The following is a 24,818-nucleotide window of genomic DNA, read 5'->3' as shown; positions in this document are numbered from 1 at the left end:
GACATAGAAAATGAATATCACTTTATTTTGGTGTCCATTTTATATGGATCTATGGAAGTTACATATACAACATCCATTTCTCTGCCTGGTTCTAAAAATAATTTAGTGTTCAAAGAACAATTCGTTGGAACAAAACCAAACAAACATTTATTGCAGTCCATGACACCTACTGCATCAAAAACATATCATTAAATGGGCAATTTAACCATGCCGTGGTTATTTATAGACCAATTGCTTGCAGGCACGAAAGTAATACCTTTGTTCTCCCAGATAAGCCTAAAGTGTATTTAATTACATCTTTGAGTAGCGTACATGACAAACATTTTGACAATACTACTAAAGTAATACATGTCACCTACCGGGCTCCACAAACGTTCATAATGTCCCTTGAACAAATTCCCATTATAATTAACACTTGATCTGGTGATAGATGGGTAAATCAAAATTGATATGTGACAGTATATGATAAAGCTTGCACAAAAGTTCAGCTCAGTATCTTAATGCATTCCTACAAAAAGGTCAGGAAAAGTATGTGAGACAGACCGACTGACACAAGGACAGAGACTAAACTTATAGTTCCTTCCGGTTCGACCGGTAGGTGACAAATTAATTTAAAGACCTTGGTGAGGTCACCGATCATTGTTTTAAACGTCCACAAAGCATCATATATTTTATCCTAGCGAGAAAATTGAAGTAGCCTGGTGACTTCATGGCGTGGCGATTCTGACTGGGTTAATGGGTTTTCAAGCTATTAGCGTGGGAATCAAAACAATGGATGTTAGGGACCGTCTTAACTGGGTTAATGGTTTTTCCATCTATTAGATGAGCGTGGGAAATAGTGATATGCATAGAGTCTTTATGTCTATAATGAAAGCCAGATGTTGCTATGGTAACATAAGGCTTTTGTATGGAAAAATAGATGTGATGTCATGGTATGCAAAGTAAACGTAAGAACGTGAATCAAAAAGGAACAAATGGATGTTGCTTACGACAGCAACAACGACTGGTGTTCGAAATATTATTTGTTCTGTCCCAAAATGTCACACGTCTGTATACATTGTCTCAGTGGCCCATCCAGATGAGTCAGAGACCAAGTGAGCTTGCCAAGACTGGCTTCTTGTACTCGGGAGACAAGCATGCCATCGTTTGTTACTTTTGTGGACTACACCACCTACAGACAGAAGACGATGGACAATTCAGTGATCAAACATTACAGAATGTCCTCGAGATATTCCTGTATTAACAATGCGTTCAGACATTTTAATGGTAAAATAAACATGTGAATTACATGTTTTCTTTGTTATTCATTCATTCAAATTATTTTCGTGCTTATATTCAATTAAGATCCAAACACGCTTTGCTAGGTACACACCTTGTTATTGATGTAGGACCGGGTGTGGACCTAAGCCGTGCATGAGTTATGCATGGGGTAGGAGACTGATCATACGTATCACACGAAGTCAAACTGATACTCGAACTGCACATTTATTCACATGCTCAAGGCTCTGGCAGGCATCAATAAAGGGGTAATGGTTAACATCGTCATTTGAGGTAGAACCTTAAGAGACACAATATGTGTAAAAAGTACATGGTGTATGTTCCCGACATGGATCCGTTTTACAAGCTGTAAGCACAAGGCAAACTTCAAGATAGTGGTGAAAGATAGCTCAGTGTGGATCAGTGTCATTACAACAGGACAAATTCAAAATGTGGCTTGAAACTTCCAGGAGAGATACCATGTTTCAATATTTTCGTCAGAAACGAACTAAAGATCTACCATCACCTCCATAGCACTAAGCAGTTACAAAGTTTGTTGTGCCAGAACATCACAGAATTGGCGACGAGGTAAATCTTGAACTGTTTTATGATGGCAATTTATGGCAGAGTCGATCCTTTTAACCAGTATGTTGAATCTTGCATCGTGTACACCTAATATCTATCGGCCTACTTCGATATGTTTTTTTTAAAATTTAAAGTTCTTTTTTCTTATTTATTTTTTTATGATGGATTATATCTATATAATATAATGTAGAAGCATGTGTAATAATTAATGCTGAAAATCATTATCAGTGTGCGAGTTTGGTTTAAAATATTTTAGTATCATAATTATTCCCTGTTAGCAAATCTTTAGAGCCCGCCATCAACCCAGCGAGCCCCGCCTGTTTGTCCAGTAGAACAGAAGACACACTAAACGTTTTGCATAAAATCATGTAAAAGATTGCTGTTCAAAACTGTGGTTTCCTATGGTTTTGATATATATGTCGACTGTGTTATTTCGAAGAAACAATGTAATTTGTACAAATATTTTTTATGAACAATGTGGGCTCGTATGCTAACCAAGCTAGAGTCCTATCTGATTTTTGTGAGCCTTGGGCTCCTGAACTGAGAATCTGAATATACTGTAATTACATTCATGAATCCCATTATGGACGTTCCATGTTATGGAAGCTGTTTTGAGCCTAGTATATCTGTAAAACTCAACTGTTAAACGGCCTTAACTTTGTATTTATATCTTAAAGGGACATACCCTAGTTTTAAACACTAAGGCATATTGTTTTTACTATTATAGCCGTTTTTGATAACTGAAATCAAATTTTACTTAGATTTTATGGTTTAGATGATCAATTTCCGTACATTCGAAGTGTTTTTGGTCATCCTATTATTTTTAATATCACAAAATGCATTGCTCATATTTTTAAAAACGCACGTGCGTCTGAGAAGTAACAGTTATGGAGTCGAGTTTTAGTCTATTGTTAGAGGGTATTTCACCATTTCAAAGTCACAGACACATGTTTCACTCAAATATAACTGTGTTACATGTTTGTGGATTAATAAAACTTAGTGTTAATCTTCACAGGTTGAAACTAGGGTCTGTCCCTTTAATGCAGATAAAACTATAGTAATGAGTGTGAAATATTACAATTACAGTCAAAGTACTTTTCAGACAATTTCGTATTCCGTAGGGTTACCACCTATGAGCAAGATGGTGGATACATTCCAAGTAAACAAAAGCCATTTGGCGTGACATTGTTTTTTTTCTAACAATTTTAAATCTGTTGTCTATTTTAACAAAATGTGACCTCAATGAATGTGGCATATATATATATATATATATATATATATATATATATATATATATATATATATATATATATATATATATATATATATATATATATAGTAATGAGTGTTAAATATTAAAATTAAATAGTTTTTCAACAATTTGAAAGTTGTTTGTAATTTTCATTATTATTCATATTTACCTAGTGCTAGCATACCCAATATGCTATACAACCAGTAATTTCCTCCACTGCAGAATTGTTTTCCCTTGTCAGATGTTTATCCATAGCTGCACATGGGCAGACCATTACCTTTGTCATCAATTCAGTCCAAAATGACTAAATCAAGGAGAGACCTTTCAGGGGGTGGGCGGTACATTACTTTAGTTATGCTATCATAATGAAAATTAAAAGCATATTTTCTAAGTCTTATTCAACTTTCTGTTCTAGCACAGCCAATATGCTATATATTGGGCATAAATTCAATGTGAGGAGGTAAAAAAACGAAAACAGAGCAAGGGTGTGTAAAGGAATGACCTGGCAAAAACAATCGATCCCAATGGAATCATGTCTGTAATTAGACTTACACCTGTTAGATATGCCTGTTGAGATGAAGCTGGAATCAACCAGTTGTTCATATAGTTGTGCAATCAAATGCCCAGCAGATGCACATGACCTACCATAACCTTGACTACGTGAGTGAAGGCATGCAGACTCATGATCAAACCAAACGGTAGCACTCGGCAGTCGTAAGCTTTGCCGTCAAATCGGAAATGCAGGAACATCCCAAAATCCAATCGATCTTAGACTGACTGCACATTAGGCGAGTGCTTTACCACTGAACTACATCCTGCCTCTGTAAGGATTCAGATTCACCGCTGATCTACTCGCGTTTTGGATTTCAATTTCAATATATCGGTTTTACACTTGTCTAAAGTCTGAACCAAATTTTTAACTACTACAATCAATTACTCTCCTACCTTTAATTACCATTAGATTTTCTCCAATTTTTGCTCAAACATAAATCGTGGAAAAACCATTACATTGACACAGATCTTCTAGGACAAAATATGCAATTTTTTAGTTTGCCATTTTGCTCTTTTGTGGAATACTCTTCAAGAGGGATGGAAGCCTCCTAAATATATCTTAGCGCATGTAATGATGTTGTTAGATAACGTCATATCGATCCACCCATCTTGAAGGGTATTCCATAAACAAGCAAAATGACAGACAGCAGAAAACCTCATGTAGTTTGTCATATGCGATCTCAGCAAAGTCAGTATCGGTGACATCATTAATGTCTCGTATGTGTAATTTGTGTCACTGTAATGTTTTTGTGTCTGGGCAAAATTTAAGGGGAATCTAACGGTAATTAAAGGAGGGTATTTTGTCGTAGTTCTTAAAAATTTTGTTCAGACTTTAATTTATATTTAATAATATAATTATGATTATGTCTAATGAAATTTTGTAATATATATATATATATATTGTTCAGCAGGGTTTGTTTTGTTTGGGATTTGTTTGTTTTGTTTGTTTTTGTTGTGTTTTTTTGTTCTTGTTGGGTGTGGGGTTTTTTTTTTTGGGGGGGGGGGGGGGGGGGGGGGGAGGTTGTAGGCTTTTACGGGGAATATTGTTTTTATTTATTTATTTTAACACTTTCCTGCAAGTTAAATCAATCTGTACTGTTTTCTGTCTTGACTGAGTATTAAGTGTAATAATAATAATAATAATAATAATAATAATAATAATAACTATTATTATTATTGTTGTTGTTGTTGTTGTTATTGTTATTGTTGTTGTACTAGTATTATTACTGTTGTTTAATTACTTTTAAAATATCTAGGTTTATTTTCTTTATTACCTTTTATTTGTAGCTGGTGGATCTTGGGGCTCTTGGAGTTTGATTGTCAGTGGCATCTGTGATATCTATTGTAAGCGGAGGGTGGTATCAGTAAGGATATGCAATGACCCCAACTCCTTGCCTGCAGAAAAGAAATGCTACGGTAGTGACACGAAAGACGTTACATATGATTGCACAAGGGACAAATGTGGTAAGGGAGGAAATGGCAGGAAGGATATTTTATTGCTTATTTATTAGACTGTCATGAGTCGGCAATCAATGTAAGATGGGATTTTTTTTGACGACTTGACTTAAACTCTATGCACATGCCTGTGTCCTTTAAAGGTGCAGGCACCCCAAGCTAAATCACTAGCTACTAAAGTTACATATTAAATATAGAAAAAGTATTACGAGAGTACTACTTAAGCAATACATGTACGCTACGGGCCAAACAAATATTCGTATAGTTTAAATTCAAGGGCTATATCTCTGAAAGTTAAACTTCATCTGTAACCGTACATGATAAAGTTTATAGTAGTGGTAGAAATGAGAATTCTGGAGCAGTTTTGCCCACTGGATTAACATGGAGAAAACGGCATCTTCGTCACCGTGCCTCCCAAGCAAGAAGCACTAAAAATAGTTCAGATTTTCCCAAGCTAAAATAGAACCCTCCTTTCTGTTTTCCACTTGTGATAGGGCCCCACCCATGTGTTAGGTATAATATGTAGAGTACAGTATGGTATGGGAATGTATCGATACCCCAAATCATTGTGATTTAATATATATAAATATAATATGAGGTTTATACAGATCTTCAGAATACAAACAAAGCAACAGGTTTAGCCAATCAAAATGGCTCTAGCTGGTGACGTCACAGTACATGCTTATACAAATCTGAACATGTTTCAACTTGTTCAGCTTTTAACAGCCGGTGAGTATATAAAGTCTGGGTTTTGCCACACATTACCATTAGATTGTCGAACATGCTAGTCACAAGTCACACCAAATATTTAGTTAAGAATCACCGACGATAAGAAATGTAGGCCTAAGTATATTATTTGGATTTCTGGAGCACTTTCACCCATTGGATTAACATGGGGCAAAAAGCACTGGTCAAAGAGCTCCGCCCTGATGAATGGCGCTAAAATAGACATGACAAAACCACACAGGAGATAGGTATCAAGCTTGCTAGTAATGGTAGAGAATAGCCTGTCAATGTCGTTTTTTAATGACAGTCAATGACAGTTTCATGCAAAAGTAAAGTATCAGCAACAAGACGTTACTTTGCCAGTAATTGTTGCCAAGGGAGATAATCCCGTACTTTTGGGAAGAAACTGGTTGGAGAAATTGAAACTGAACTGGGAAAATATCTTTATGGTGGGTGCAACTGAAAATACACTGACTGATGAGTTGGTTCATCAGTACCCGACAGTGTTCCAGCAGGGATAGGAAATTATCAAAGATTTTCAAGCTGGAATAAGGCTTCAAGACGGTACCCAGTCTAGTTACTGCAAAGCCAGTCCAGTGCCGTGTGTACTGAGATATGCTATAGTGAAAGACATTGATAGACTGGGAAAAAATGGTATTCTTAACAAGGTTGATCACAGCAGGTGAGCAACACCAAATGTTGTTTTGACAAAATCGGCATTTGTGGTAACTACAAAGTGACAGTGAATAGATATATTGAAGTTAGAAGTACCCACTTCCAAATGCCGAGAATATTTTGTGACACTTGCGGGAGGTTCAGTGTTCAGCAACTTGGATTTAACCATTGCTTACCAGAAATTAAGAGTTGGACGAACATTGAAAACCGTTGTTGACTATATTTACTCATCAAGGTTTATATCGTTTGAACAGGCTAGCATTTGGTGTGTTATCATCCCCAGCAATCTTTCAGTCTGTGTTGGATACTCCAAGGTTTGGATCACACGAAATGTCGACTGGATGACATATTGCTGTCAACGAAGACAAGGCTGGAGCATAGAAAACTTCTGAGTGGCTACAGTGGAACACCACGGAGTTCAGTAAAAGCTGTCAAAGTGTGTGTTCGTGAAGTCAAGTGTCATTTGGTGGATTGTAATGAAATTCATCCACTTGCAGACAACGTTGCAGTGATTGATAATGCACAGAGTTGAAATCCTGTTTAGAGTTAATCAATTACTATGGGAAGTTCATGACTGACCTTTCACCAACTTTACAGCCAATGCATGAATTGTTGAAGAAAAAAACATAACATAGCTGAGATCTGATTCGTGTGAAAAGGCTTTTCGATAAAGCAAGAGTAAGTTGTAACAGAGTCAGCTTATGGTCTAAGAGCAGTAATCTCACATGTTGATGAAAACTGTCAAGCGATACCTATCGCGTTCGTTTCAAGAACTTTGAGTAAACGTGAGAGGCATTATTCTCAGCTAGAGAAGGACTTTCTTTTGATAATTTTTGACATGAAACATTTCATCAATACTTGTATGGTAGAACTTTAACACTAGAAACTGATCATAAGCCTCTGACCACGATACTGGGTCCACATTCAGCAGTTTCTACATTAGCCACCACACGACGGCAGCGTTGGTTATTATTGCTGTTAGCATATCAGTACAGGAACGTCTATAGAAAGTCAGCAGAACATGGTAATGCTGATGCACTTTTTGGGTGTCCAGTTCACTAGAAGTAGAAGCAGACATTTTCTATTTCACATACTTGGATGAGTTTCCAGTAACTGCACAGGGTATTGGTGAGCCTGCAAGGAAAGATAAATGTTGTCACGGGTATGAACATATACCATGAATGGTTGGCCACAATCTGTATCAGATAAAGAACTGCATCCATATTTCATTAGAAAAGATGAACTGTCAAATGAAGAAGGTTGTCTATTGTGGATAATGACGGTGATTATTCCGCCAAAATATCGAGAATGACTTGCATGAAATGGATGACCTGCATGAAATGTATCCAGGTATGTGTCAAATTAAATCGTTAGCAAGGAGTTATCTGTGGTGGCCTGGATTAGACAGGAACGTTCAATCAAAAGTGAGAGGTTGCACAGTGTGTTTATCAGTGTGAAAAACACCACCTGTGGTACCTTTGTGACCATGGAATTGGCCGAAGCGTGTATGGTAGAGAGTACATATATATTATTCAGAGTTCCAAAAGCAGAACTATTTGATATTGATATAGTCAAAATAGTTAGAAATATTCCAAATGAGTAGAACTACATCTGCAAAAACAAGTGAGTCTTTACGAACATTCTTTGCAGCCTATGGTATCCCAGAAGATCTTGTATTGGATAACGGTACTCAGTTCACAAGTGTAGAGTTTTGTGACTTTATGCGTAAAAACGGTATACGTCACATTCGTACACCACCATATCATCCAGCTTTGAATGTAGCAGCAGAACGTTCTGTTAAAAGTGTAAAGCAAGCACTTATCAAACAAGTCTTGTAAACAGCAAATCGAGATCACAACGTTAGCTTACATAATCGACTTGATAATTTCTTGTCAGTGTATCGATCGACACCCTACTTAGCACTCGCTTCTGTCTTCTGAAACTGGATACTGAGAACAATTTTCAAGCTAAGCAGGACTTAGAAGTGAAACACCATGATGAAAGCCGTGTGACATTTTTTTTTTTTAATTTCATGGATATCAGCCGTTATCGGGAAGAAACTCGGTTCAAGGACATACGCAGTGCGAGAAGGTAGTCGAATTTGGTATGTGCATATTAACCATTTGCTATCTTCGGGCATGGTCGATAAGCAGACCATGCCTTTAGACTGAGACCATGCCTTCGGACTGTGTGTCAAAAGATACATTTGAGACGGTAGGACAATCAAGCAGGAAAACATTATATGATGTTGATGTAAATATTCCCAGAAATGGTCATCTTTCTTTGGTTCAACACCCAGAACCAGTGATACTTATAAGACCCAAACTAGTCGATATTCACAGCACGATCGGAGAGACGACTTGTGAAACTGGATCTGTAAAATCACTGATGTGAACTTTTAAAGTATAATTGAACCTGAAGTTGATTCGTTAAAACTTAAAGTACTATGTTGTTGTTGTTTTTGTGTGTGTGTGTGTGTGTGTGTGTGTGGGTGGGGGGGGGGGGGGGGGGGTTAAAAAAAAAAAAATATATCAGTAATCAGACTGAACTTTACAAATATAGAGTTATTAATTACGTTTGTTGTGTGCTGTGTAGTTTAGAAGCTAAAACTAAGTTGATAGGTAAAGCTTTAACTTGGCTTAAGTAATAATAATAATAATAATAATAATAATAATAATAATAATAAATAGAGGATAATAAACGAGCTACCAGTTATTATCAAATTTATATCCCGAGTGAAATAATTTTCAGTTGTCACGAGCTTTAGCGAGTGACAAATGAAAATTATTTCACGAGGGACATAAATTTGATAATAACTGGTACCGAGTTTGTTATTCTATTTATTACCTCAGCTATTTTTTCTCTAAAAGCCTTTATTTTCGACGCACATGCACGAAGGCCAACCTGTATACGATGTAAACCACTTTACGCACTGTTCTGAGAATTACTATAACGTTGTAATTTAATCACGTTCATAGATAATTTAAAAAAACACAAATTCTCTTTATTCTGCTTCCAAATCTATAATGAATTGCATTAAAATGACATTTTGTTATTAATTTAACACCAAAAACAGAGACCCGTAAAGGCAAACTCTTTAAACTACATGACGTCATTTTGTGTGTTTGTGAAATCGTGATGACGTCATATTTAGTACCGACAAAGTCATTGGTTTGTAAGGGTCAAATTGTCCAATAGTATTGTTCGTTAGACCAATGCAGAATATTTCTCACTGAGAAAATATGGAAAATATTTTCCCTGTTATGAGTGACGGCTGGGGTAATAATAATAGCCTAATTAATAATAATATGTAATATTTCAGATCAGTGATCCATAGAACATACATAATTAAACATCACATACAAAACTGATTACACAGTATACAGTAGCTTGTGTCAGTAATTTACACATACGAATTTGACGTACACACTTGTACACCGCAGGTGGGCAAGTAGGTCGTTAGAGCTTGCTTCGATTCTGCTTTTCAGCGAATATGCTGTTGAGCAAAGTGAAAAAAGGCAAACTCTTGTTTCACTCGATGACTAACAAACATCTTGCTGGTACTGTAAAATCATTGTTGTCCAATCATCCATTGGTATGCTTTGTTATGACATATGTTAAGATCCGGGTATGCTAAGTAAAGGCGTTGACAGACATTCAAGTTATACTGTGACAGTTTCATGGTATTCAGAAACATTGGACTCCATACCTTTAAGATAGAAAGGAGGGTATTATTTTGACATTCGATTAATCAGTACATAACAGTGGGCTGAGACCTGCATCTAGTAGCATTCGGTACCCCCGGAAGCGAATGCAAATGCTGTAGGCCAAGGTAGAAAACCACAGTTATTTGTGAATCTTAGACTGAGATATCTGTACGCCAACCCCTTGCATCCTAAATGCGCACCTACGGTTTAAAAATAAAGAAAGATACAAGTATTTTTAGTCTCAAGGAATTTACAAAAAGATCATAATAATAAAGCACTCATTTTAAATATGTTTAGTTAAATGTTTGTGTTAGTGTTACTTTCATCATAATGGGTGCATTTTTGACAATGTTCACATCCATACAAACCACACAAAGCGGGAGTTGGCGAATATCACACACACACACACACACACACACACACACACACACACATACATATATATATATATATATATATATATACACTAGTATATATATATATATGGAATATTTGCTCATCATGCGTGACAAAAACCCTCACCTGAATAAAGTTTTAACTAGGCCTATTTCACGTTTTCACCGACCGCACATCAAGCGAACGTTTTACCACTAGGCTACGTCCCCGCCCCACTAAATAAGAAGACAACTCCTAGGTGCGTTACAACATGGCGCCCGCTTTTCAAGGGTAGAACTGGACTCGGTGCTGTCGTGGTTAAACCATCGAACATAAGGCTGGTAGGTACAGGGTTCGCAGCCCGTTACCGGCTCCAACCCAGAGCGAGTTCTTAAGGGATCAATGGGTAGGTGTAAGGCCACTACAGCATCTTCTGTCTCATTAACCACTAACCAACTAAACACTAACCCACTGTCTGGACAGACAGCCTAGATAGCTGAGGTATGTGCCCAGTGCTTGAACCTTAATTGGATATCAGCACGAAAATAAGTTGAAATCAATCAATCAATTACAAAACCAATTATCGCGCCCCACGGAATACCCGGTGTATGAATATCAAGCCTCATTACAGGTAAACCGTTTGCACTGCTGTAACCTTTTAAAAAATAACTTTTGGCTATCACTAAGCATAAGAATTTACTTTCTATTCCAAATAATTAGCTTTCAAACATGGATCTGTGCAAAACCAACAAGCAAAGCGGGTACACAAGGGAGCTAATAGTATACTGCTACCCAAGATTTCATTTCAACTTATGTTCGTGCTTCGATCCAATTAAGGTTCAAGCACGCTGTCCTGGGCACACACTTCAGCTATCTGAGTTGCCTGTCCAGGACAGTGAGTTAGTGGTTAGTGAGAGAGAAGAGGATGTAATGGTCTTACAGTTAAAACTCGTTCTGGATTGGAGCCGGTACCGGGCTGCGAGCCCTGTACCTACCAGCCTTATGTTCCTTGGCTTAACCACGACAGCACCGAGTCCAGTTCTACCCAAAAATGCGGGCGCCATGTTGTAACGCACCTATTAGTTGTCTTCTTATTAAATGGAGCGGGGACGTAACCCAATGGTAAAACGTTCGCTTGATGTGCGGTTGGTCTGGGATCGATCGCCGTTGGTAGGCCCATTGGGCTATTTCTCGCTCCAGCCAGTGCATCACGACTAGTATATCAAAGGCCGTGGTATATGTTATCCTGTCTGTGTAATGGTGCATATAAAATATCCCTTGCTGCTAATTGAAAATAGCCCATGAAGTGGCGGCAGCGGGTTTCCTCTCTCAATATATGTGTGGTCCTTAACCATATGTCCGATGCCATATAGCCGTAAATAAAATGTGCTGAGTGCGTCGTTAAATAAAATATTTCCTTCCTTCTTATTTAGTGTTACTTACCTCTATTGATATCCACACAACACTTTTAGAAAACGGTAGTTAGCTGTCGTCATTATAATATTAGATCCAGGCACAGATATTTTACATTTATACACATGTAACATAAATGTGATCATTAAATGACAAACAGCGTTTCTGTTCGCACATTTTTGAAGTTAAAACAATAGTCAGAAGAATGTACGTAGTATCGATTTGACATCAATAATTATTAATTAAAACGTCAAAGCATTGTTGACGTCACGTTTTTAATGGCAACGTTTCCGGCCATTTTCGTAACTTAACGAATGTCAAAATGCGGACCTCAGCACCTTGCCATTGGATCGGCACGTGATTGGGGGGGGGGGGGGGGGGGGGGAGAAAGGTAACGCAGGACAGCGTACAGTAATAATCCACCGTCTGTCAAGGGTTGGATTGATTATGCAAAGAATATAAAGTATATAAAAATATTCATGCACTGAAATAGGCAGTTGTTTTTTGCTGTTTCGTTTTTTTTTCTATTTGTAACGTCACATATTAACACGTTGGTCATCATTATTGGGTGTTTCAATAATAACCCCCCCCCCCCCCCCGAAAAAAAATAAAAAAATAAAATGTAAATGAAAATATTTGGATATATTGTTCACTGGCTTAGCCAGAAGAGGGTCATATTACCAATACTAGTTTTTATTCAGAATTATACAAAGGGTTATATCGCATTGTGTTCCATACAGGTCAGTTGTAAGATGCCATATTCGTCAAGCCTGATAGGTGATTCTTTTGTTTTGCCATAAGAATAGATAGTCCAGGCCCTTGGGGAGCTACGGGGGGTGGTGGGGGGGGGGGGGGTGGTGGTGGGGGGGGGGGGGGTATTGTGCAGATTTGTCTACAAGCATGACATTTTTTTGAGGGCACCAAGGCCGGCGCTCGTTGTGGCAGCCATATTGGCGAAATCCAAAATGGCCGCCGTTCGTTACTTGATTTGGTCATAACTTCAAAGCTATAAGTCACAGGATCATAAATAATGACTGTTTGTATAGGTTTTCGACCATAAGGAATCCAAATATGAACTCTGTTTTGAGATATAAAAAGTCATATGGCCAGTTTAGCTACTGAAGCTTTCAATTTATGCCAAATTATGCATTATTGTTCACACATCCACCTTCACACTTACAAAGAGATGTGCAGTGGACTCCAGCTTTACTGCATTTACAGTTCCCAGTACATGATTGTTCACAACCACAATGCAAAAGGATGGAGCAGGCTTTACTAGCATCTTCAAGAGTTGTCCAATGTGGCATCCAGACACCGCGGTCATCCTTGTACCACCCTCATTCACTGAAGTCTGGAATTTCCAGCTGAACGGACGTTGCCTGATTCCAGTAAAACCCTGCCTGCAACAATGCCCTCTTGATATGCTCAAACAAAGCAGCCTGTGTGGGTGGTATATTCTCCAGAGTCCTTTTGCCACTTGTAAAAAGATGATGCCTCGCTTCATTCACTTTGGCCAATCCACATGTCTTGCTGTACATGACAACGACAAATCGTTCCAGGTTCTCCATGTGCTGAGACTCTAGGCTGAAGATGTTTGGGTCAGTGGTCAGTGGTCAGTGCCACAAGTGTTTCAGTAAGACCTGGTGTATTGTGCCAAGATGCCCAGGCAGTCTTCTTACCACATCCAAGGAATTGAGATGTCGTGTCACATCCTGTAATCGCGTGGAAAAGTGGCAATGCCAGAGACTTAGTAGGCCCAAGACTGGAGGAGATGTCATGGATGGGAATATCACAGATTTTTTTCCCAGTACCGAAGTTCACCCACAGCTCCGAAAGACCAAGTGTGGAGAAGAAGCGTATCGCAAGGACAACCACATCACTATCAACTGTACGAATACAGGCTCTTTGGTGTCCATGTGCAACAGCATGCTTCAGGTGCAGAAATATCCTTGTGTCTGCCTCGCTGTGGTTACAGGGTTGCAGACCAGATACATCATATGGCCTATTGCAGAGAACGCTCTCGTATTTGGTACTGAGAAGTTTTCCACCAAGATCATTCTTGACAATCTCTTCACCGAGGAAAGGGAATAACTCTTTTTTGTTATCCTCATTTTTTAGGAATCCATTGTTCCAGTCATGCTTTGGTATGCACGTGCGGCCATCCCCAATCCTTGTACGTGCACCCATGCCACGTCGCTGATGTGTCAGAGACTTCAGGCTGACATCTGGGTAGTTGTCCCATACAGCATCTAAACGTTCAAGGTTTGGGGTTATCTGAGACTTCAAGAATGGTATCATGCATGTGTTTCGTAGCATACTCAGCAAAGGTTTTTGCTGATGTAGGACGCACCATATGCACAACGGCTGCCATATCCAGCACAACAACTGTGGCTGTTTTCGCTCCAACGTGTTGTCCGGTTGGTGCTTTGATGCACTCCACAATGTCAGATTTGCAGCCTGGCCGTAGAGATCCATGATCTGCCAAACTTGGTGGTTCTCGTTGATTTTCAAAGTGAAAGAACTCTGCCATGTCTGCATCTGGACGAGACTGTAGTGACAAGAAGAGTTGTGTCATCAAAGTCATATTTCTCTTCTGTACATTGCTGGTTTTGTTTCCTTTCTTAGTGAGATCAGGACGATTGGCAAATGTCAGAATGTTATTCCGTCGGAGAGTGTTTGACACTGGCACTGTTCTTTTGTCAAGTGTTTGTGAAACATATTGCTTATGAATGTTCTCGCCAACTTCATGGACCCGACAGAGGGATCTGACAACTTCTTGTTCCATAACTTCTAGTGTGTCAAGAGCAACAAGTTCCTGACTTGCAGTGAATGGATTGCCCCACTGCTCTACCGTCTCAACAAATGCCAGAACATCCTTTCTAATGTTAACCTGCAAACTGTGTGCTTCTTCATGATGAGCAGTGTTCGAAGATGTGGTGTCTAGGATGGCTTCAAACTCTTCAACACACCGCGAGCAGTCAGGACCTGCCAACATGAAAAGTGTGAGTGCTTCAGGATTCTCATATAGCCCAGCTGCCCCGCCGTGCGCCTGCATACTCTTATTGGACTGTTCGTGAGATTGATCCTTTCCAATGAGACTGAACTTGTGTTGTGATTTTTGAACGACGAAGTTTCCTCTGAGAAATTCAGCATATACATCAGGGTGTGTATCTGGCAGCTGGACCATATCCCGCACATACACTGACAACCATCGTGCATAATTTGTGTGATCCATCACATGAAACCATGGACAGAGCTCATCACAAACTTGGACATAGAGATTGAAATCTCCTTCACGTAGAGACCGGATAAATCGACACATCAAACGTTCAAGATCCATGATTGTAGACCAGTACTCGAACTGTGGATTTTCGGTTCTAGACACTCGGTGCCATATCTCCTGTGGCTCAGGTGGCCCCTGGATATTAGAACAGTAAGCAGTGTATGCCTTCTGTTTTAGGATGTAAAGAGACATCAGGGACACTTGATGTGCATACCGTGTGCGCTTGATATGATGCTCATTGAGTGCTGACTGTGCCCGACCAGATGTTAGAACCTGTGCCTGAGAAAGTACTGTAGTCCACCCTGAATCACGTAGCAACTTTCCGATCATTAGATGAACTTTGTCTTCAATATGCAAAGCTCCCATCAATAGAACCAACTTATCTTCTCCTATAATATCTGGAAATGCCCACTGTAGTTGCTTTGCTATAGCATATATTGGTTGATCAGCTCCAAGGACACCCACCTGCCCAGGATTCAGAAACTCTGTGCCTTGCATAGTGAGTTGCATTGCATGGTTTATCATTGCAGGCGAGGCCGCTTTTTCAGGAAAGAGAGGGAGAACTCCAATAACTGCTTTTGGCTTCAGAGAGTCATCATTCATTTGACGAGAGTTGTACCCTGACCATGTGATGATTTCATCTTGTGGAAGTGTGTCCTGCTGCAAGACTGTAGCGACATGTGCCATCCAGGATTCGTCTTTGATCTTTGCTGTTTGTACCAGATTGTGAGAGGGCCGAAGCTGATTGTTGATGGCTGCAGGTGCGAACAAGGCCGTGTTGTTTAGTTGAACTGGGTGTATGATTGTATATGAGTCAGGAAGGTGAGGCACAGGTGTATCAGAGAAATCCCGCTGTATCGGATCTCGTAGTACTCCATGGTTATCTGCTGAGAGGTGGTTAGTTGCACTCAACGCAGTGCCATGAAACTCATCCTGTGAAAAATTCCCCTTATTGTCACTGTCCAAGTTGTCCATATCATAGGTGACAAAGACATTGCGTCGCAGATTGGTTGGCACAACAACTCCATCCTCAGCATGAATCTTGCGCACTGCTTGTGCAATAGCTCGTTTCACCTCCATAACACGGCCATAGGACACTGATAGTCCAAAATCATGGGCATTTTCGAGCTGTTTCTTCTGTCGTCCATCTCCATGCATCTTTAGGCCTTGGTATAGTGGGAATGGTGTTTCACGATCTTTCGTGTGTCGTATGGTACTCGTCTTAGTGGCATGGTGTGTACCACTGAATGTGTTATAAATGAGCAGTTGAGAGATGACACATGCTATTTTCGTCCGGCCATGTACCTGTTCATACATTTCAACATTGCCTTGTTCTCGTAAAATTGATGAACCTGGAGATGTTAAGCAGTTTGGTGCGAAAGAGCCATTGAAGGGTTCTTGCTTCTGGAGACAACGCTTGCACAAAATCACTGCTGCCCGCATCAGTAATAGAGCTTCATCTTGGTCAATTTTGAAATCATGAGTTTTCGCAAGTAAATCAGCGACCTTTGCACTATTTGTTAAGTAGACATCCTTCCCCTGTGAAAATTCAACCCATTCAGGAAGAAGACTGAGAAGATGTTCTTTGAACCGTGTTGAATGAGGATCCCTAGGATCAGGGCACGGACTTCCCTGTTCTTTCATCAATGTTCGATACATCTGCCGAAGTGCTGATAGCTTAAATACTGATTCAGAATCCTCAACTAGAGCAACTATTTGCGCTGTGACAAGTGGATCAAACTGAGGTGGAGCAGAGCCTGTGGCTTCTCGACGGCTGCTGGCACGTGCTGTATCCCGCAGATGCAGGTAACACTGGACATGATAGTAAGTATCACCAGCATGGGCATCAGCAGCTTGTGTTATCAGTTTACCCAATAAGGTAAAATTGTTATTGGACTTTGCCCAACATTTTAGGTTTGCATCTACGTTGGCAGTTGCGACCTTACGTAAATTGCTTTGGTCATATCCTTCACAGAGAATGCAGCAGTTAATATGACGATCTTTTCCAGCTGATGTCGTAGCTGACCTGAGTTTCTTGGGGGAACTGTTGGCACCGGACTCCTGCTTTTGACGCAGCCTTTTCACACGTGAACTGCTGCAGTAACTCCTGCATGTTTTATGATATTTTGCATTATTTGCTCGGAGTGTTGCCGCAATACCCGAACCATCATTTAGATCATCAAACGAGACTCTAGTACCAGAGGGGACAGCATTGATTTCCCGAAAGTCATTCAAGTCTCTTTCAAGAGTTAAAAGTCCTTCCTCCTTTGGTGTTTGCAATTGTTCGTTTTTCTGAGATTGACAAAGACAGCAAAGTTCCCAATTCAGAACCATTTTGACAATATCACAGGTGAGTGTTTTCTTTATAGATCACCACCACCAATACTGTAGTACCACCACTAATCCAGCTGCTATCGTTACTCTAGCTTGCTATTTCTACTGTGACACACACCTGGGAAAAACCCGAAAAACATATGTTAGCCACCACCAATTACGCGAACCAAAATAATCTGGAGTAGTTATTCACCATTGATGAATATATATGGGGGAAAGCTGTGAATAAATAAACATTTAACAAGCAATTAATGGAAGGTATACATTTCCATGCCTGAAAACAAATTTATTCGTGTGGGACAAAGGGCTTTGAAGCTGTAAAAGTTAGCCTAAAATTATGCCCATAGAGATATTATTGCCACATAATTGTCTAAATAGCCACCCTATCTCAACCAGGGTTCATATTTGGATTCCTTGTCATCGAAAACATACAAAGAGTCATTATTTATGATCCTGTGACTTATAGTTTTGACCAAATCAAGTAACGAACGGCGGCCATTTTGGATTTCGCCAATATGGCTGCCAATACGAGCGCCGGCCTTGGCGCCCTCAAAAAATGTATTCAGCATGTCTTGATCTACATCTGTGCCAAATTTCATGCTTGTAGACAAATCTGCACAATAATATCCCCAAGGGCCTGGATAAGACGAGAAAGCGGCCACTTTTATATTTGTATCGCAGTTGACGATTGTGGCGACCGAAAGGCCGAGCACTATAATATATACGGGTACCCTTACTAGTACGTAGTGCTATATATCCTACCGTCATCATATCCACATATATACTAGTTATCATCTGGTACACTGTCGGCTTCATCACACTATCATCTTCACACACAACATACTCACCTGGTTCATGTCAATTAAAGCATGGTCACTCTGAAGCAAAATATATGGGCCGTCACTTTCGCATCAGGTTGTTAAGCAATTCTAGGTAAGATCAAACTAGTTCATTAACTTGGGTACCACATACCCATAAAGCAGTTTTTTCTTTAAAGCCAAACTTGACGGGATTTCCAAACTCATATTTGGTTGTGGAGACGTCTCGCGATGTCATCAACCGGTATTGACATCACTGCTGACCACTATAGATTAAAGCTATATTCATTTAGGATGCTTCTTTGCAAAAAAAATTTCTGACTGGAAATGTCTTATTCTAGATTGTTCAGTGAAGCGCAATGTGCATTTTCATACAAAAAAGACGCAACACATTTGATGGGGGATTGTTCAATTTAACGATGAAGAAAGTTGACCAGTTGCAGTTAGCCAACTTAGCAACACAAGTGATATTGTTTTGAGAAGCAAATTACGATTGAGGTTTTCCCGCGAGAGACATGCCTAAACCTGTCCTAGATTTTAGGTGTAAGAAATGTTTCAGTTAATATTGTACATTTTCCTTTTGTTTACAGTAGCACGCGCCAAAGTAGAGGAAGTAAAGGGAGGTAAGTACTCTGTCCAAGGTTCCTTCATATTAAGTTAACTAAATTTGAGGGCGGGATTTAGCTCAGTCGGTTGAGTGTTCGCTTGAGGTGCTTGGGTCACAGGATTGAACTACCTCGGTGGATCCATTCAGCTGATTGGGTTTTTCTTCTTGTTACCACAACTGTCGTATGTGCTTTCCTGTCTGTGGGAAAGTGCATATAAAAGATCCCTTTCTGCATTAGGAAAAATGTAGCAGGTTTCTTCTGATGACTAAGTGTCAGAATAATCTAGTGGTGTATATATATGTGTGTGTATATATATATATATATATATATATATATATATATATATATATATATATATATATATATATATATATATATACACACACCCGGTTGTCACGGGGATCCTATAATACCCGTAACTGAATAAAACACGATTATCCAAATATCTCTCCTAACTGTATATCTATTAGATCTCTCTGTATCGGGCAGTCCAATACCCTAGTGGCTCGGCTCTAGGTATATCAGAGATAAGATCTTATATAAATATATATTTTATATAGCACGTTTAGTTCACTAGAAAACACAACAAAACACAATACACTTGGAATCTGTATTAACACTACGCTGACAAATGTATTTGCCGCAGTAGTTAATTAACAACAACAATATAATAACAACCCAGAACTAATCACTTAATTAGTTATATCACTAGGTGTCTAGTTTACACAATATTCTAATCACTTCACCGTGATACAACCCACACACGTGTGATAATTTAGAAACGCTGCCAGGGGAACTTAATTAATAAAGGAATTACAACTCTATTCCTAACCTGTTAATTTCTAATTAACCTTTAACTACTCATTCAGTAACCTTGTAATACAAAATTAATACTGGTACCTATGACAATAAAGACAATAACCTACAGTTTACCTAGGTCCTCTGGGATGACCGGCTAAGCTTTATATTTTGAGAACAGTGAAGCCTACAAGTTACTTCGTCAGATTACCGGAAACACTGTCTAAATAATATTGGTATAAGACAGTATTAAAATATTTAAAGTCACATCAATCACATCAAGGTTATACAACAGAGCAGAAATATATATTTACCAGTCCAGACGGACAAACGTTCCCCGGGAACCTTCCAATGTTTCTCCCCGATTTATTTAAAATCCTAGCTATTTATTACAAAACCGAATATCGCCTGGGGGCACATCGCGGTACTCCCCCTATCATGTGATATTTCCACAGCGACCAAGACGGCATATTTTCTTAGATGGTAGACTAGTTGTCGCCATTCCGCTAGGAATACAAGGTCGTAAAACAGAACTCGCGGAGGTATTACGTAACTACTGGCCACATGGCCTCCGCACCTAGTCTGGGTGTGTATTAGGGGGTACGGTCGCGCGGAGGTATTACGTAACAAAGTTCCCAACTGGTCTAAGTGCATAATGGGAACAGCTCGACCACCATCGCGCGGGGGTATTACGTAACCAAGCCGCACACGGCCCTCTGAAACAATTAACATCGCCACAGGCGAAAAAGATAAGAGCATGTCCCGTCACACCGGTATATATATAAATTTGTGTCTGTGGATCTCTCTCTCTCTCTCTCTCTCTCTCTCTCTCTCTCTCTCTCTCTCTCTCTCTCTCTCTCTCTCTCTCTCTCTCTCTCTCCGGGGGCGTAATATGTATCCGATTTAGAAAGCATCCGATGTTTAGAGGGCTGCGTTTTAGAATTTAGAAAATTTGTGACCATGAAACTTTGCCAGTTTTGACAGGATTCCGGTTAACTCAGGGTCCGGTTTTGATAGGTTTCACTGTATAAATATATACATACGAGAAATATATATATTTTGTGTTACAGGTGCCTTTGCTCATGTATCATCAACGTCTATGGTTACATTATGGACCTTTTACATGTCATGATGGCTATGTGACATGCCGCCGATCTGATTTTATACATTTTACCAAATGCTTATTGATTAAACTAAGACAGAGATGTTCCTGGTCAGCTGATCCCCGTCTAGGGAAAGGGAATTCTCTGTCCCGGTGTTAATAAAAGGGTTTGCATGGTGAAACTGAATGTGAAAATAACCAAAAAAATCGTCCAATGCCTTAAAAACTTAAACGGCAGCAAACAATAATAGGTTCCAGTATATGGCAGGTGATTAAATAGAGAATAATACACGAGTGGACGTTAAATGCCATTTATCTTACAACGAGTTGTTTTAAAATGTATCTAACGAGCGAAAGCGAATTTGATACGTTTTTAAAGAACGAGTTGTCCGTAAATGGTATTTAACAGACACGAATGTATTATTCTATTTCTTACATAGCCTCAAAACCCAGGTTTTAAGCAAATTTTAACATCTGTTTCGACTAAAAGTTATTTACAGCCCAAGCACTTACGCGTCACAGACAAATGATTGTCAGGTTAACTATACGTCACAGTGTAATCAATTTCGATCGTGCTGATTTTTTCATTAGATGTATAGCATTGGTCGTATGTCTTGAAATTGTTAGTACACAAGTGTGTGTTATCAAAAATAACGAATGGTGTTCTCATCAAACGGTGTGTAAGAAAACAAAAAACAAACCCAAAAGACCCATTATTCTCAATCTAATCTCAGTCTCTCTCTCTCTCTCTCTCTCTCTCTCTCTCTCTCTCTCTCTCTCTCTCTCTCTCTCTCTCTCTCTCTCTCTCTTTGTGTGTGTGTGTGTGTGTGTGTATGTGTGTGTTTGTGCGCGCGCGCGTATACCAGTCTAAACCGGATCACGCCGAGGACCTAATATTTATCAGATTTAGATGTTTAGAGGGCTACGTTTTAGAATTTAAAAAAATTGGTAACATGAACCTTTACCGGTTTTTGAACACAAACCCCCACCATAACATAATTCAGAGAACTACTAGTATATAGTCTGAACCAAGACTATGGCACGAGTTATTCATCAACCTCAACATCATATCATATCATTTTTGATCATATTTGCACAATCACCGACATAGCATTTACAGAGAGGAATGAATGTATAACAACACCCCCGCAATCTCGCACTTTAATATTATAAGAATGTCGAGCAAGAATAATTACGTTTTGATTTTCGAATATCGATTTGGAAATTTAGAGGTATTAGTACTAAAATTGTTAAAAAGTTTAATATTCCAGATACTGTCTAATAGGCATGTTGTGTACACGATCTGTCAGCTAATTCAAAGCTATAAATACTGGTAGTTACAATTTCTCATTAAAAATATTTTCTTAAATGATGTCTAAGCTAAAAGTGAAGCTGTGTTTGTAGATTAATAAATGCTAATTTGAGGTAAGGTATTATCTCTCTCTTTCATTTTTATATATTCAAACATGTTAATTTCTTTATTTGTAGATTGGCCGGAAACCTACAGATTACTACCATGTTTCGCATCTAGTTCAACTCTGAAAGCAATGTTGATTGGACCATATTACACTTATTAAAAAACCCACACCAAATAATAATAAATTAAGAGAGAGAGAGAGAGAGAGAGAGAGAGAGAGAGAGAGAGAGAGAGAGAGAGAGAGAGAGAGAGAGAGAGAGAGAGAGAGAGAGAGAAAGAGAGAGAGAGGAAAGAAACCAATATTATGAGAAAGACAGACAGAATGAGTGACGAATGTATAATCTCAGTCTTTTGGGTGCTATCGATCTTGGATTTCTGTCCATGTTTTGGGTTAAAAGGCCAAAAGAGGACAGTTTTTATATTTCAAATTTCAAACGTTTGCCACTTGAAGAATCGAGCCTAGTGCTCATAATATTCTGAGCCATTAATGCCATACAAATTGTGTGACCTCATTACAGATTTCAGTCTAGCCTCTTTCTTTCTTCTTTCTTTCACTTATTTTCGTGCTTATATCCAATTAAGGTTCAAGCACGCTGTCCTGGGCACACATTTCAGCTATCTGTCCAAGGCAGTGAGTTAGTTGGACAGTGGTTAGTGAGAGGTGGGAGCCGGTACCGGGCTGCGAACCCTGTATCTACCAGCCTTATGTCCAATGGCTTAACCACGACGCCACCGAGGCCAGTGTTTACACGGCAAAAAAATGTGTATATTAATGGTGAATGGCTTATACTGGTGGTACTGGTTCTTGTACAGTATACGTCTGATAACGCGGGGTCTTACCAATACACGGACATAGATTAACACCTACGGAATGTTCAAGCATGCAATTAAATTAAAAAATGGTTTGGTGAAATTGTCAACAAAAGATGCCAGAATATTATGTCAATTTAGAACTGGAAATTTCAAACTTTTTATAAAGACCGGTAGATGGTTTAATATTGAGAGGAACAATAGAATATGTCAGTTATGCAAAACTGATGTTACTGATGAATTCCATTACATTTTTAATCGTAGATTTAAATCTACCAATAGAAATGAGTATATACATAATTATCATACAGACAACAAGTGTAATTACCATATATTCTCTACAACTAAAAAGTTACTTTTGTGTATGAGATGATATCCACCAAAACGCTACTCCTTAGAAAAGTCTATCACATTAATTTATTAACTACAGACAAAGGGCTATCCAAACCATCCATGTGCCTTTACAACAAACGACAGGAAGTCATATTTACAAAAGTAACATAATAGTGTGAAAAACCTAAATTACTTTGCAGGCAGTCAACAGATCCTTAAACATTACCAGTAAAAAGTTGAAAATGTTTGACCATTAGCTTAGTTTTCAATTTTTAACAATGCCACTTGTCATAGATACGTTATGGTGGCCATCTTGGACCACGCAAAAATCTGTTAATTCCAATATATCAGCACTCATACCGCCTAGACTCGCCGTTTTCCTTTTGGTCTAACTTAGAGTTTTAAGGGTAATGAAAGCTGATGTATCATTCACATTATCACTAGATGGATGTTTTATGAAAGGAAAGAAATATAAAGGTAAATTTTTGAGGTAAAAAACTGCAATGTCTGTTGGGAGTCTTACCATAGCTTTGCTGCAAGCTTCGGAAGCCAAGTTAGCTTAAGGGTATTCCACACAAAAATTCAAAACTGGTCATATTTATCAAAACTCCTTCCCCATCCGTCGGCAGTGGGTGAATGTTGTTTACATCGTTCATTGGTGGCTCATATTAGCTTGGTAAGCACACCGTTTTCAGTGCTGCAATGGGGCATACTGAGTGGATAAAAGCGTTTCCATTGTCTTCCTATTTTTGCATTACAACACCTTCCTTACTTCGTCAACATGTTCTAGGTCACTGGTCTTATTATCGTGGGAGTTACTGTGAAATGTTCCAGTAGCTGGAAGTGTGGAGCATCTAAATTGAATTTGGTGTACGAATTGAGCGCCGTTTAAGGAAAGGCACGAGAAACATCAGAGTAGCAGTTCCATCAGAGCAACAGTTACATGCACATCAAGCTGTCAAGCACACCAAACTGTCCTTTTACCCTTTTCCCCCAAAAGAAAGCAGACGTTTTGTCACATTCTGTGAAGTTTTGGACGATGGCCTGGGATTTAACGTTACTTATCCTCATGTTTCTCTTCTAGATTTAATGCTACTCATAATGCATGTATCCCATACAACATCGTCTTTTGGAATGTGATGTGAATCAAAGACGGTCGGCATACTCATCAAATTCCGTCCCGGATTGGGTTTCCGGCTATCCTGAGGCAGAACCCGGGATGGACATGCTCGTAACCTCTGTGGTATATGAGCATAATTAAAAGTTACACACACACACACACACACACACACACACACACACACACACACACACACAC

General features: G+C 39.1%; 1 protein-coding gene across 3 annotated transcripts in view; it reads left to right on the top strand.

Moving 5' to 3' along the window:
- LOC121381402 overlaps positions 1-22,886 on the top strand; it is a 42,695-nt gene extending 19,809 nt beyond the window's left edge. For all 3 annotated transcript variants that reach the window (XM_041510697.1, XM_041510696.1, XM_041510698.1), the window contains exons 3-5: positions 4,934-5,110; positions 19,023-19,055; positions 22,429-22,886. In XM_041510697.1, coding sequence (XP_041366631.1) covers positions 4,934-5,110; positions 19,023-19,055; positions 22,429-22,517 — 299 coding nt within the window. In that variant the 3' untranslated portion in view covers positions 22,518-22,886. The remainder of the gene's footprint in view (positions 1-4,933; positions 5,111-19,022; positions 19,056-22,428) is intronic.
- The last annotated feature ends 1,932 nt before the right edge of the window (positions 22,887-24,818 follow it).

This window comes from Gigantopelta aegis, chromosome 9 (genome assembly GCF_016097555.1).
Source record: "Gigantopelta aegis isolate Gae_Host chromosome 9, Gae_host_genome, whole genome shotgun sequence".
NCBI lineage: Eukaryota > Metazoa > Mollusca > Gastropoda > Neomphalida > Peltospiridae > Gigantopelta > Gigantopelta aegis.
This window is presented reverse-complemented; position numbering and strand designations above follow the sequence as displayed.